The sequence below is a fragment of the Poromitra crassiceps genome (assembly GCF_964638095.1).
Source record: "Poromitra crassiceps genome assembly, chromosome: 18".
In the NCBI taxonomy this organism is placed as follows: domain Eukaryota; kingdom Metazoa; phylum Chordata; class Actinopteri; order Beryciformes; family Melamphaidae; genus Poromitra; species Poromitra crassiceps.
Window position 1 is genome coordinate 2,643,308 of NC_139636.1, and position 16,744 is coordinate 2,660,051.

General features: G+C 45.2%; 1 protein-coding gene across 2 annotated transcripts in view; it reads right to left on the bottom strand.

Annotated features, from left to right (window-relative positions):
* ano3 (anoctamin 3) overlaps positions 1–15,937 on the bottom strand; it is a gene marked incomplete at both ends in the record, with an annotated part of 52,415 nt that extends 36,478 nt beyond the window's left edge. For both annotated transcript variants that reach the window (XM_083654578.1, XM_083654579.1), the window contains one exon: positions 15,892–15,937. In XM_083654578.1, coding sequence (XP_083510704.1) covers positions 15,892–15,937 — 46 coding nt within the window. The remainder of the gene's footprint in view (positions 1–15,891) is intronic.
* Between the last annotated feature and the right edge of the window lie 807 nt (positions 15,938–16,744).

Consider the following 16,744-nt stretch of genomic DNA (forward strand, 5'->3'; position numbering starts at 1 on the left):
AAACACACACACACACACACACACACACACACACACACACACACACACACACACACACACACACACACACACACACACACACACACACACACACACACACACACACACACACACACACACACACACACACACACACACACACACACAGGGGCAGACTGGGATCATAATTCAGGCCGGGCATTAGATACCAAGCAGGCCAGGCCGATACGGGCCGATGCGTGCCGAAAAATCTGGGCCGTCTGAAGCCCAATAGACCCTTTTCACGGGGGCCATTTTGTGCCGAAAATGCAGAATAAACACAGGTGCACGCAACACACTAATGAGGGTTTCCAACTTCCAATAATGGAAGTTGGAAACCCTCATTAGTGTTTTGCTTGCACCCGTGTTTACCCTGCCTTTTCGACACAAAATGGCCCCCGTGAGAAGGGTCTATTTGGGCCGTTTGAAGCCCAATTTGGGCCGTTTGAAGCCAGATTTGATGCACCCACTTTAACCCTGAATAAAGTAATAAAACCACTAGTAAACCAGTAGGCGGCGCCTGGCCTGCTGTTCAGTGAGTGGCCTGACTGCGGGCACCAAAAAACAAACGTTTTTTTTTTTTTTTTTTTTGCAGGCCAGGCCAGGCCAGGCCACCGGGCATTTGCCCGACGTGCTCGATTATGCAGTCCGACACACACATACACACACACACACACACACACACACACACGTCCAAAAAGCTGCTGTGGCACCTTCATAAACGTATCACGTGGAGGCAGGACTGTGGCGAGGCCTGAGGCAGGACTGAGGCGAGGCCTGGAGCCTCTTCGACAGAAATGTTCTCTAAGCAATTAGCCTGTTTCATCCTCAGCCTGGCACCATATGAAAGAAAACACAGACACCACAGAGTTCACAGAGAGTGTTTAGAATGGTATCACTATGTGTTAGGATGACGTCATCATTCCTACTTTGACGTCGTCATTCCTACTATGATGTCATCGATCACTGATGATGTCATGATTCATAGGCGTCTTTCATGCCTTTCGCTGGTGATGTCATAACACAGGTAATAAATAATAATAATAATAATAATAATAAATAATAACACAGATAATAACACAGGTGATGTCATATTCACATCTATAAGGGCCTGTTCCTGCAGGCTCTCGCCAGTGATTCATAATTTCACATCAAGGATCATACCAATCTCTGCAACGTCTGCAACCTGCAACTTCTGCAACCAGCAACTTCTGCAATCTCTGCGACCGTTCCCAAACCTCGAACTGTGCAGCCCCAGCCATCAAGTTCCACAACACCCCAGCTTCTCAAGACCTACCAAGTTTCCCGTGGCCCTCAACTACCCGCGAATAGATCCACATGTCCAACACCGATCCTGACAGTATGAATCACTCAGAAATGGATTTAGCGGGCAAATTTCTCCCCCCAATCAAGGAGGAAGACCCTGAGACGCCAGTTTTCCCGCCGGCCGCTTCAGGTGACCCACCAGGCGAACCAACGAAGGGCCTTGTCACCGAGGAGACCTTACAAACCATGGTTACCATGTTGTCACGCCGGCGGGACGCCCAGAAAGTTCAGACTTCTCAGGAGGAGAGCCGTTTTGCCCTCCTGGCAAAACGGCTAGATCGTCTCGACGGACTAAACCCTCCTGAGGTTGCCCTCCTGGCGAACCGGCTAGATATGTATGAGTTTCAGAGCGTGAACCACTCTGAGATGGACTTAGCAGGTACCCCAATCAAGGAGGAAGCCCCCGAGAGGCCAGTTACCCGGCCGGCCGCTTCTGCTGACCCACCAGGCGGTCAGCTGGATATCTCCACTCAAATACTAAAATTAATACTCACGGAGACACATCGGCAGCAAATGCTCCAGTTTCAGGAACTACTCGACAGACAGGAAGAAGCAAACAAGGCCCACCTGGCCCTGGCTTCCAAGGCCGAGGATCGGTACGCCCTCCTGGTAAAACGGCTAGATCGTCTCGACGGACTAAACCCTCCTGAGGGTGTCATTCTGCAGACTTCCGCTCCTCCTGCCCCAGCTTCCGAGGGCACTGTCGTCCCGGAGGTTTCCAGACCTGCTACCCCCCCCCTCGCTACTGCGGCCGTTGCTTCTAGCTCTGCCTCTCGGCCGCCTCCAGCTGCTAAGGGCATATTCTGGGGGGGAGTTCGCGTCATCCCAGAGCAGGGGCAGCCACATTTGAGTCCCAGCAGCCATCTGTACCGTGATCTGACCGGCAGGGTTCGCATCACACCAGAGGAGAGGCAGCGCCGTTTGGACACCCGGAGCTGCATGTACTGTGGTCGAGCCGGACATTACCTCTCCTCCTGCTCCCGGCGTCCAGTAAGTGGTCCCACCGCTCGCCGGCCCGTGGTACTCTCAGTGGGTCAAGACTCTACGTGTCCAGCCAAGAAATCTGTACGGTTGGGTAGCGTTCCCTGCAGGACCCAGGAGTGGCAGTGTGTCGCCAAGAGGGTTAGGGAGTTGGAGAGGACTGTCGATCGTCTCATGGGGAAGTTCAATCGCTGCCTGCAGATCGGCTCCGTCCCCCCGCAGGGGGCCTCCGAGTCTGCTGGCCCTGAGGCACAACCTATGGACCTGCCCCTCGCCGAGTCTGAACCCGTACCTGAGGCACAACCTGTGGACCTTCCCCTCGCCGAGTCTGAACCCGTACCCCAGGAGCAGCCAATTTCAGTTGTTGACCCACACGTAGGTTCCAGCTTGATGCTGGAAGGTCCCCGTAGTGTCGCCAGCCCTCGGTCAAGAGCAAGAAGAAATAAGAGGCGTTTAAAGGAGGAGACGGTGGGTGACCTCCCCAAACTACAGGTCGGGAGGGCAGGCCTCGCTGAGTCAGATCCCCCTGTGGCTCTGCCTTCGGAGACGGCGGCATTTGACCCTTTTGATGGTCCCCAGCCTCCCGTGTTTGGATCGTGCCCCGGGGGATGGCCGGCCCCAGAGGATCCACTGGACCCGGTAGAAGTTCTGTCTACGTATCGGTCCATCTATGGCTTCGATATCCTGTATTAGGGGGGAGCACCTCCACTGTCCTACACCCCCTTTGGGGTCTGACCACCTGCATCTAACCACCTGCTGAAGAGCACCTCACTCTCCTACACCCCCTTTGGGGCCTAACCACCTGCGCCTAACCACCTGCGTCTAACCACCTGCGGAAGAGCACCTCCACCAGAACCTACGGATTTCTTGTCTCCCAGATGCCATCCTTGATGGCCTCATTGGACGCCAGGTGACGTCCGTTGAGGGGAGGGTACTGTTAGGATGACGTCATCATTCCTACTTTGACGTCGTCATTCCTACTATGATGTCATCGATCACTGATGATGTCATGATTCATAGGCGTCTTTCATGCCTTTCGCTGGTGATGTCATAACACAGGTGATGTCATATTCACATCTATAAGGGCCTGTTCCTGCAGGCTCTCGCCAGTGATTCATAATTTCACATCAAGGATCATACCAATCTCTGCAACGTCTGCAACCTGCAACTTCTGCAACCAGCAACTTCTGCAATCTCTGCGACCGTTCCCAAACCTCGAACTGTGCAGCCCCAGCCATCAAGTTCCACAACACCCCAGCTTCTCAAGACCTACCAAGTTTCCCGTGGCCCTCAACTACCCGCGAATAGATCCACATGTCCAACACCGATCCTGACACTATGAGCCATTGAATATTCAACTCATGTAATGTTGGGTGGTACTGTACGTAGCTAGCTAACTAGAGGTGCACCAATAATGATACATACAATTTCAGGATCATTAAATAACATCAGTATCTAAGGTCTTCTTCACCAAGTCCTAGTACTTCAGGGCCAGTACCAGCTGATAACCCTCCCAGTATCGTTATCATACCTACAGTATTGCAGCACTAATACTGTAACTTCACGCCTGTACCTTTAAATACAAGGATGGATAGAGCATAGAGGTTAGGAAGACACTGTGCTGTAGAAACGTCTATTGATCTATGTACCAAATAAAGACTTCTTAAGATGATCCGTGTGCTCCAGTGCTCTCCCCTATCCAAAAGTAAAGGTGAATTGATTTTTTTTTTTTTTTTTTTAACAAGGGAGAATCAAGTATTTCCTAAAATACTCGATGGAGAGAGTTTTAGAATGTTTTGGGAGATAAGTACATGTCCTTGATTGCCAGTTTGGTGTGCAATCGAGTTACCCAGGCTGTGAAAACATTAGGCGCTGACCTTCAACAGTAATGATGTATCCCATCAAATACAAATGAGTCCTGTCCTTCATTCCTTGTGGTGATTGTACTATTGACTTACTGTAGACATATTAGATTATTGACTTATACAAATGATTGATTGAAAGACAAGCGAGTTAATTTCGTATAAATTGGCTTATTGACTTGAAACGGAATTATGTGTAATTCTAAACTGAGGCAACTAATTAAAAACAAAAAGTAAAACAAAATCATAGTACTAATCCAAACAAGTTAATTTCGTCTATCTATTATTAACTATTAGTTTTCTTATTGAAAGACTATGTGTATTTTGTCATACCTGACAGTTTCACAACAACAACAACAACAACATCACGTGACGTCTCTGAGGAAGACTGCAGGAAGCAGCAGTCGAAACTGTCAGGTATGACAAAATACACATAGTCTTTCAATAAGAAAACTAATAGTAAAATCATAGTACTGATATAGCACAGCATAAGAGCCAACTAAATCCAGTTTTAACTACTAGAGGGGATCAAGACAGCATCGCTATGTAAGATTTGAAAACAATCTAAACCAGAGGTTTTCAAAGTGGGAGGCAGGCCTCCACCAGCGGAGCTCCAAACGGTTTCAACGGAGGCTCAGTGAAAGGAAGTGAAAAGATATTACCTTGTTACATTTGTTATCAAAAGGAGATCAAGGCTTTGTCCGAGGGCCGAGGGGAGGCCAACAGGGTCAGACTTTGAAAAGCCCTGATGATCTAAACTCAAGCTTGTTCCTCAGTGAGCAGACATTGTTGTCTGGCGTCCCCTGTCTGTCTGTCACATGCAGCCCAGCCGAGCAGCGTGACCGTCAACAACACACCTCAGAGCAGATGGCACGTTTTACCGCCATTTATAGGGTTCACGGTCCTATTAATCCTGCTGCCACAACCTCCATGTTGCATCATTGGAGCAGATGTAATATCCCCCCTCTCTATATCTCCCTGATCCTTTTACGCCACACTATCTTCTGATACCCTCTGATTGCTTGTGATGTCTACCACGTCACAGGATTTTCTGCAAAGCCGCTGCTGTGTCCATGTGTTCACAACCAGGCTATCAACCCTCTATGTCCATGTGTTCACAACCAGGCTATCAACCTTCTGTGTCCATGTGTTCACAACCAGGCTATCAACCCTCTATGTCCATGTGTTCACAACCAGGCTATCAACCTTCTGTGTCCATGTGTTCACAACCAGGCTATCAACCTTCTGTGTCCATGTGTTCACAACCAGGCTATCAACCCTCTATGTCCATGTGTTCACAACCAGGCTATCAACCTTCTGTGTCCATGTGTTCACAACCAGGCTATCAACCTTCTGTGTCCATGTGTTCACAACCAGGCTATCAACCCTCTATGTCCATGTGTTCACAACCAGGCTATCAACCTTCTGTGTCCATGTGTTCACAACCAGGCTATCAACCCTCTATGTCCATGTGTTCACAACCAGGCTATCAACCCTCTATGTCCATGTGTTCACAACCAGGCTATCAACCCTCTATGTCCATGTGTTCACAACCAGGCTATCAACCTTCTGTGTCCATGTGTTCACAACCAGGCTATCAACCTTCTGTGTCCATGTGTTCACAACCAGGCTATCAACCCTCTATGTCCATGTGTTCACAACCAGGCTATCAACCTTCTGTGTCCATGTGTTCACAACCAGGCTATCAACCTTCTGTGTCCATGTGTTCACAACCAGGCTATCAACCCTCTATGTCCATGTGTTCACAACCAGGCTATCAACCTTCTGTGTCCATGTGTTCACAACCAGGCTATCAACCCTCTATGTCCATGTGTTCACAACCAGGCTATCAACCCTCTATGTCCATGTGTTCACAACCAGGCTATCAACCCTCTATGTCCATGTGTTCACAACCAGGCTATCAACCTTCTGTGTCCATGTGTTCACAACCAGGCTATCAACCTTCTGTGTCCATGTGTTCACAACCAGGCTATCAACCCTCTATGTCCATGTGTTCACAACCAGGCTATAAGTTAAGTTATCATTTATTTATCCCCATGGGGAAATTCATCCTCTGCATTTGACCCATCCTCTACTAGGAACCTTCCTAGAACTAGGAGCAGTGGGCAGCCACAGTGCAGCGCCCGGTGACCAACTCCAGTTCTTTTGCCATTGCCTTGGTCAGGGGCACTGACAGGAGTATTAACCCTAACATACATGTCTTTGATGGTGGGAGGAAACCGGAGCACCCGGAGAAAACCCACACGAACACAGGGAGAACATGCAAACTCCACACAGAAAGGACCTGGGACGAACCGGGGTTTGAACCCGGGACCTTCTTGCTGTGAGGCAACAGTGCTAACCACTGAGCCACCGTACCATCTATCAACCCTCTATGTCCATGTGTTCACAACCAGGCTATCAACTCTCTTCAGTGAACAATTTCAAATATCAAGTTCAGAGGAGAATGTTTTAGTGCTCATGTGCTCCAGCCACCAAGAGCTGTGTGTTAGATGTGATCGAATTGCAAACCAAAATAATCCTTGGTGCAGCAGAACTGCTGCCTGGATATAGCAACAAAAGGACTTCTACTCACTATTAAAGACTATGAGATCTTAAACGCTATCACTGCCAATCTATATGCTGCAAACAAAGAACCCAGTTTGTTTGGACATTTTCTATTGTAACAATTTCTCTACCTGCCATTATATAATATTTGTAATATCCAGTGCGCTCCCCAAATCTGTCTCCAAATTGATGTCTTCATCTATAAAACCAGAGTGTACGTCTGCTTGCATAAGAGGACAGGTAGCCTGCTTATGATTGTCCAACCAAAGGTGTAGGCGTCTTTCCAACATGAACACACACACACACACACACACACACACACGACAATGTAAAATGCTAAATTATTGTTATAACAATTTTCAAACCTTTTAATAACTGTGGAATACCCGTGCAGTGTATCAGCATCGCAGGTCCTGCCATTAATCTACGCAGACCTTGCTCAGAGAGTTGGCATGCAGCCTCCCCTCTCTCTCCCGAGAGGGTTTTCATAGTCCACTTCCTGACTGATTCCAACTCTGCTCAGGTGCACTCCTCCACATGGAGCTCTCCATGGTGCTGAACCTGTGTGTTGTTTGGCCACTAATTAGCCATTTTTGCCGATTTAGTCAGCCCTAATTACCTCATTTAAAAATCTGGCTCTGTTAGGTCACCCGCAGAGGTACTCTTTACACTTCCTGATATATTCAGCGTGATCGCATGTAAAATGGCATAGCTGTGGCTGAACACAATTTCTGCTCACTCACACACAGAGACTTTGCATTCTTGTTATAGGATTGAATAATAACAATTGATAGAACTGATATAGCACTTTTCTAAGAAGTCAAAGACTTTTTACATAAACAAATACAGAAAATACAAAATACAAAAGTTACAAAGTGAAAGAGAACAAAGAGGATGGTAGAAGAAGACGGGTGTGAGAGGCAGTGGTAGTCAGGTATTGTAGTTTTTTTTAAAGGTGGGTTTTGAGTTGGTTTTGAAGGGAGTGAGTCTGAGTTTCGGATGTTTGGAGGGAGGCAATTCCAGAGGGTCGGGGCAGGAATGGCAAAGGCTCTGTCCCCCAAGGTGCAGTGCTCGGTCCTGGTGACGGGGGTCAGAAGGTTAGCATCAGCTGATCTGAGGTGGCGAGTGGGGGAGTGGCGATGGAGACGGTCTGTCAGGTATGAGGGGGCGAGATTATTGAGAGCTTTGTTATAAGGGTACTGGTTATTTTATTTTTATTTTTATTTTTTGGGGGTTATTTTCTTGTTGCTTTTCCATATGTGTGAGTGTGTAAATATGCGTATATAATGAGTATTGTAGTCATATATTTAGATAAATATATGAATGTGTGTGTATATTAATATGTATATATGTATACATGTTATTGTATGATGTGTATATATTATATTTATATTTTCATATTATTATATATTCTGAAACAGAATTACTAGTAAATATTACACAGTAGTATATAGACAGGGTTAGACCAGGAAGCTTGTTATTATTTATTATTTATGGAGAAGGGGTGGGAGTTAATAAGTTTTACTTCTTCCCACTCCTTTTCGAATATGTATATATTCTATTTTTCTTTGTTTCTGAAATGGCTTTTATTTATTATTTTGCTTTCATATTCGAAATAAACACTTCAATCAATCAATCAATCAATCAATTTGTATGTGATGAGGAGGCTCTTGAAATGGATTTGTGCTGTATTGGGAGCGAGTGAAGGTGTTGGAGGATGGGTGTGGTGTAGGGTTGTGCGATGTCACCTAAATAACCATCGCGATGGTTCCACAGTGAAACATTGCGATGGACGATGGCATCGTCGTTGACGGGGGGGTGGGGTTAATTAATGATTTATGAAGTCCATGCGGTGCCGTTTGGCTGCGCCACTGCAATGTACGTTCACGTTTACAACAGGACAGCTGAGCTCTACATGTCATGAGAGACCAGCGGGCTTGGATGGGCTACTACTACAGCACAGAGCCAGGCGACTCAAACAGTAGGCTATCACTACCAGCAATATTGAAAGGCGCAAAATAATCAAACGTTAACGTTACAGATCGTGACCAACAACGTGTGTGTGTTTAATTTAACTAGCTGGCAGAAAAGGGGCAGAATTACTGGCGGCTAACGTTAGATTTGTGTGGGCTCAGTTTTGAACCTAACATTAGGTTACGTTAAGGAGAGATAGAAACACAGCAGCAGACAGCCTACACAGTATGTAATGGAGAGAGTTCCTGGGAACAGGCGAGTTGAATTCACAGTTGAAGACTTCTGCTTATCTTCTCTTCCTCTCCGCTTTACCGCTTCGCTGAACTGGGGATAAGGTACGCTTTGCCACTTGTTTAATGCCGCCCGTGCGTCCCCCCCCCCCCGTGTGTTGCGGTTGAGTGGAGTTGAGCCTTTTTTATTATTAAATCTGCCAAATTTTTATTCGAACAGATAATCACGATGGTCGGATGTAGAAAGGTCAGAGGTCGATGGGGGTCGGCCCAACGACGATGGTCGATGCCATCGTCCATGGTGCCAACCCTAGTGTGGTGTGATGTGTGCTCTGGAGCGGGAGTGGGTGTGCAACTGACCGGGCAGCTGCGTTCTGAACGTATTGTAGTTTTTGGAGGACAGTGGAAGGAGCATTTATTCCCAAAGTGCAGGGTACGTGTACCCCCTGGAGTACACGCAGCTATGTCTGCGGTACAGCAAAGAAATCTGTAGTAGCCTCCAGAGGTACAGGTTGATGTTTGAGGGGTAGGCTACAGGACTTAAAATACTTTAGTCTAGAGGTTATGAAGGCATGGATGAGTGTTGTGTGCTACGTTCTGCTTTGTGTTTCTCACTTTTAGGCTATTTCTAAAGTTTATTTTCTTTGTTTTGTTGTTTCTTTGTTGCTCTGGTCAATGACACCCTATTTCCATTAGAAAGCTGAGCAGGATAATTGCCTGATATTGATTCTTCATAAACTAGAAGTGGACTGTATTGCTGCTTTCCTGAGTGCTCAATAATGTGAGTTCAGGCAAGGACACGGCTCCACCACATTGTATCAGTATTTGTCTGTAAAACAGATTACATTTGAGTTTTGATCATCTTGACTATTGTTTCGCAAAGTGTTTGATGTGTCAACAACATTAACAACTTTCTTCAAGAAAATCTAAGGTTGTTGTTATATGATCCGTCCACCTAACTGAAGATTTAAAATGTACACAAATATTGGCAACATGAAATCTGTCAAGCTGGTAATGTGGATTTTAATGGGGCCCATAAATAGCTGTCTTGTCTCTATCAATTTAGTTTCTCTAAAATGAAGTCATTATATTCCTTCCACACTTGGAGAAAGCTATTTGTGCCTTATTCACTGCACATTAATCCCTTATTGACTTTTATAATTCTCTGTAGTCTTGTCTCAAGCAAAAAGCTTCTTGTCTTCAGGTCTGCAGCAAGGCTTTTAAGTGTAACTCTTGAGATAATCACATAAGTCCACTTTCAACCACCTTATATTTGCTTGCAGTGGATTTGGCAATCATGTTAACGATTTCATTGATTTCCTTTAAAGCAATAAATGATCCCAGCTTTCCCTCCAGATGCACAGGAGCACAAGTCTCTACAGACAAAGCTGTTTTGAACTCTAGATGGCACTCAAAATGATTAGCAAATTCTGTACATATTATTTTATGGCATAGCTAAAAACTAATTTCTAAATTGAAGTTTGAAGACGTCCAATATGGTTTCTGAATTTTGCTGAGTGGACCTTGATGAGCCAACAGACGCCCTTTAGTCTTCAGTTTAATGGGGGACTTGGCAGTCACTGAAGTCACTGTTCTTCAGCAGATTGTCAAGCAAAGATGATTTAAAAAATGTGCGGAGATTCAGAGGGAGTGGACTGAGGCTGGAGTCATAACTGAGAAGTAACTGCTGATTTTCTTCACACTATTCCAATTTCTTGAAATACTGTTTTGGGGGTTTTCTGGAGATGTAGGCCAAAATTATGAAAAATGAAACAAATAAAGGCTAGAAATATTTAACTTTGTGTGTAATGAATCTATAATCTATGAAAGTTTCACTTTTTGAAAGGAATTATGGAAAAAAACTAACTTTTCCATGATATTCAATTTTTTTGGAAAGGATCTGTATGTATATATATATATCTATACTACTGGCTGTGCACATGGGAATCCTCTCTTCACCTTATATATATATATTATATATATATAAATATAAAACACATTTGCTATTTTGTTCCTATGTTTCAGGCCTTGTGAAGCCAGATGTGCAGGATTTGCTAATGCTTTGCTTTGTTTTGCTAATTCTACTTTGCAGCACAATGTGATTTGTTAAGTTATTAGTAGAAATATCATAGCTCTTTGTAAGTTGTATCAGGTATATCTGGTATTACATGTTAGTATTCTCTTCAAAATACAAGTATGGAAAGAAATAATTGCTGCATGGAATGGAATACAATTTATACAATCCAAAATATATTAAAAGCAAAAACAAAGTGAATTTAAATGATAAACCATTCCTCTAGAGTCTAGAAGGTCAAAGTGCAAACAAGCCCATGCCCGACCCTGTATGCATGGTGCAGCTAATAGACCCTGTATGGATGCATGGTGGAGCTAATAGAACCTGTATGGATGCATGGTGGAGCTAGTAGAACCTGTATGGATGCATGGTGCAGCTAGTAGAACCTGTATGGATGCATGGTGGAGCTAATAGACCCTGTATGGTGGAGCTAATAGAACCTGTATGGATGCATGGTGGAGCTAGTAGAACCTGTATGGATGCATGGTGGAGCTAATAGAACCTGTATGGATGCATGGTGGAGCTAATAGAACCTGTATGGATGCATGGTGGAGCTAGTAGAACCTGTATGGATGCATGGTGGAGCTAGTAGAACCTGTATGGATGCATGGTGGAGCTAGTAGAACCTGTATGGATGCATGGTGGAGCTAGTAGAACCTGTATGGATGCATGGTGGAGCTAGTAGAACCTGTATGGATGCATGGTGGAGCTAGTAGACCCTGTATGGATGCATGGTGGAGCTAATAGACCCTGTATGGATGCATGGTGGAGCTAATAGACCCTGTATGGATGCATGGTGGAGCTAGTAGACCCTGTATGGATGCATGGTGGAGCTAATAGACCCTGTATGGATGCATGGTGGAGCTAATAGACCCTGTATGGATGCATGGTGGAGCTAATAGAACCTGTATGGATGCATGGTGGAGCTAATAGACCCTGTATGGATGCATGGTGGAGCTAGTAGACCCTGTATGGATGCATGGTGGAGCTAGTAGACCCTGTATGGATGCATGGTGGAGCTAGTAGAACCTGTATGGATGCATGGTGGAGCTAGTAACCTGTATGGATGCACGGCGCAGCTAATATACCCTGTATGCATTTTTGAAATTCCCACAACATGTAACAAACAAACAACCAAAAATAAGACTGAAGAATGCCTTGTAACTTATTTAAAACAGAAATAATGTTTCATGTTTGTTAATTTGAGTATATATTCTAACTAAAACTGTCGGCTGTGTTTTTTATATATGCATTGCTTTGCTGCTTGTTTTTTCAATTAGTTTTTTGTAAAGCACCTTGAATTGCCTTTGTGTATGAAAGGTGCTATATAAATAAATTTGACTTGACTTGACTTGACTTGTATGGATGCATGGTGGAGCTAGTAGACCCTGTATGGATGCATGGTGGAGCTAGTAGAACCTGTATGGATGCATGGTGGAGCTAGTAACCTGTATGGATGCATGGTGGAGCTAGTAGAACCTGTATGGATGCATGGTGGAGCTAATAGACCCTGTATGGATGCATGGTGGAGCTAGTAGAACCTGTATGGATGCATGGTGGAGCTAGTAGAACCTGTATGGATGCATGGTGGAGCTAGTAGAACCTGTATGGATGCATGGTGGAGCTAATAGACCCTGTATGGATGCATGGTGGAGCTAGTAGACCCTGTATGGATGCATGGTGGAGCTAATAGACCCTGTATGGATGCATGGTGGAGCTAATATACCCTGTATGGATGCATGGTGGAGCTAATAGACCCTGTATGGATGCATGGTGGAGCTAATAGACCCTATATGGATGCATGGTGGAGCTAATAGACCCTGTATGGATGCATGGTGGAGCTAATAGACCCTGTATGGATGCATGGTGGAGCTAATATACCCTGTATGGATGCATGGTGGAGCTAATAGACCCTGTATGGATGCATGGTGGAGCTAATAGACCCTGTATGGATGCATGGTGGAGCTAATAGACCCTGTATGGATGCATGGTGGAGCTAATATACCCTGTATGGATGCATGGTGGAGCTAGTAGACCCTGTATGGATGCATGGTGGAGCTAATAGACCCTATATGGATGCATGGTGGAGCTAATATACCCTGTATGGATGCATGGTGGAGCTAATATACCCTGTATGGATGCATGGTGGAGCTAATATACCCTGTATGGATGCATGGTGGAGCTAATAGACCCTATATGGATGCATGGTGGAGCTAATATACCCTGTATGGATGCATGGTGGAGCTAATAGACCCTATATGGATGCATGGTGGAGCTAATATACCCTGTATGGATGCATGGTGGAGCTAATATACCCTGTATGGATGCATGGTGGAGCTAATAGACCCTATATGGATGCATGGTGGAGCTAATATACCCTGTATGGATGCATGGTGGAGCTAATATACCCTGTATGGATGCATGGTGGAGCTAATAGACCCTGTATGGATGCATGGTGGAGCTAATATACCCTGTATGGATGCATGGTGGAGCTAATATACCCTGTATGGATGCATGGTGGAGCTAATATACCCTGTATGGATGCATGGTGGAGCTAATAGACCCTATATGGATGCATGGTGGAGCTAATATACCCTGTATGGATGCATGGTGGAGCTAATATACCCTGTATGGATGCATGGTGGAGCTAATATACCCTGTATGGATGCATGGTGGAGCTAATATACCCTGTATGGATGCATGGTGGAGCTAATATACCCTGTATGGATGCATGGTGGAGCTAATAGACCCTATATGGATGCATGGTGGAGCTAATATACCCTGTATGGATGCATGGTGGAGCTAATATACCCTGTATGGATGCATGGTGGAGCTAATAGACCCTGTATGGATGCATGGTGGAGCTAGTAGACCCTGTATGGATGCATGGTGGAGCTAGTAGAACCTGTATGGATGCATGGTGGAGCTAGTAGACCCTGTATGGATGCATGGTGGAGCTAATAGACCCTGTATGGATGCATGGTGGAGCTAATATACCCTGTATGGATGCATGGTGGAGCTAATATACCCTGTATGGATGCATGGTGGAGCTAATATACCCTGTATGGATGCATGGTGGAGCTAATATACCCTGTATGGATGCATGGTGGAGCTAATATACCCTGTATGGATGCATGGTGGAGCTAATGTACCCTGTATGGATGCATGGTGGAGCTAATAGACCCTGTATGGATGCATGGTGGAGCTAATATACCCTGTATGGATGCATGGTGGAGCTAATATACCCTGTATGGATGCACGGTGGAGCTAATAGACCCTGTATGGATGCATGGTGGAGCTAATATACCCTGTATGGATGCATGGTGGAGCTAATATACCCTGTATGGATGCATGGTGGAGCTAGTAGAACCTGTATGGATGCATGGTGGAGCTAGTAGAACCTGTATGGATGCATGGTGGAGCTAGTAGAACCTGTATGGATGCATGGTGCAGCTAATAGACCCTGTCTGTTAATGCCCATGGCCATATTCTGATTTCTGTTGTTTTATGCATTTTTTTTCTGTTAAATTCCACCTGTTTAGTTTTGATACTTAAATTGCCTAAAACCAAACATAGCCACGTCTGCAACAGCTGATCAAACAGGCTCTTGAGCAGGTCATAACTTGGTCAGCTGATCAAACAGGCTCTTGAGCAGGTCATAACTTGGTCATGCGATCAAGTTGCTCTCATCCCTCCTCCCCAGCTCAGCTCAGCACCCTCTCATCACAAGCCAGGGGATAAACCCTCTCATCTCCTCAGCCAGGTGGAAAAACCCACACAGGTCATTATGCACAGTTTATGAGTACATGGCAGCATGATAACAGAAACTTGCAGAGTTTAGACAGCTGGCACATGAATAATTAACAGAGAGCCTTAAAGTAGCACTAATGCGCTATAAAGAGCTCTCCTTAGGCTCTAAAATCAATACTCCACCAAAGCAATAAAATGTGTCTGAAAGGCAAGACGCTGATGGATGACTTGATGTCTCTGAGAAAGGGATATGGTGCATCCAATGTAGGCTAGTGTGCAGGAGCAGAAGGTGGCATGAATATAACATTAGTTTGATAGAGGTTTGTATGAAAACAGCCTTAAAAAGAATTAAGAGACATCACAAGAAAATGCGGGATGCCAAATGGACACCAAGATGAACCTCAATTAACTCAATTGAAGGGTGGGGACTTGTTTTCTGATTGATGGCATGACAGAACCATTTCATTACTTTCACAGTCAAAAAGCCAGAGTGGAGCAATCCCTCACACCTTGGGGACACAGAGAAACCACTTAACCTTTATCACATAGGCTATTTTATATGGCAGTTAGAAATCTGATAATGGAATTCTAACCTGGCTCTGGACGTTTGGGTGACTTTCGAGAGATTATACAATCTATAATAATATTACTGCCTCCAGATATGTCGATTTGGATTAGCGTATACAGTATCTTGTTTTAAAATTCATATCACTGCAAGTTCGTGATGCTGAGGAGATGTCGAAACATCCTTTGCTCAATATGCATTATACAGTTCATTGTTACTAGCCTTATAGCCATTTCATATTGAGCCAAATATTTAAGAGAGGATTTAGGGTACAGTTGGATCTTAGGGCAATGTAGCCATGGCTTAGGGCAGGCAATACAATGTAGCCTAATACAACAGTTATATTATCAAAGCAAAGCGCATAAGTCTAGAAATAGACTCCTTCCAGGAGAGTAGACCGCAAGACCAACTCTGCGTCACAGTTGGGAGTGCGCTCATTCCAAATCACAATTTCCAAACTATCAACGAGAGGAAAAAAGTCAGCATCCAATTCAAAATAAATATTTCTCCGCGCGCAAGTAACATAACAGATTCGCCACCAACCTTTTTGCTGCTTGAAGGACTGGATAGACCCCGAGTGGTGCACCATGATTGCGGCGGTCGATAGATTCCCAGTGCAGATTAAATTCCGTATTTGAAAAAGGAAAACTGCAGAATTCGTGGGAAACTATGGCGGGATGGCGTAGGTGTTCTTCTCGCAGCTCCCATCCTGACAAACGATCTCACGAGTGATGCGCAAACCCCACACACACCTGTCTCAGCTCCGCACGCACCACGGCTGTTGTCATGGTAACGGACGGGAGGGAGGGGAGGTCCTGGTATCATGGACCGTCCCTCTCGCTGATGATTTACCGTCGAGCCCAATAAGCCGCGTGAAATGACCAGATGACCGGAGCAGCGTGTGGAACGGATCGCGCAGCCCAGTCGCTCACTGTCGACATGAAGGGCACGACTGGGCAGAGACATGTCATGATGTATCGATCGATCCCTCGTCAATCATCAGCCTGAAAACTGACAGCTATGGGTATTTCTTAGCCTAATGGATTTTTATTATTATTTTTACCATGAAGGGTAGGCTAGGCTACAATTATCACAAGTATAAAATAGCATGAAGTAGTAGCCTATATGGTTAGGCGAACTTGCTTGAGTGGCATCACTGTTGACATCATCACTGTCACTGATGACATCAATTACTGATAACGTCACTCACTAATTACATCACAATTCCTTGAGTGACATCACTGATGACATCATCAGTGACGTCATCAGTGGGAAGCAGGGAAGGGATGCTGATGATGTCACAATGGCTCTGTGAGTGTGAAGGCCAAAAAAACAAAATATCGTTGTAGTGCCCCCCGTGGGCAGATTTTTTTTTCTCCTTCGCAGCTCGGCTGCT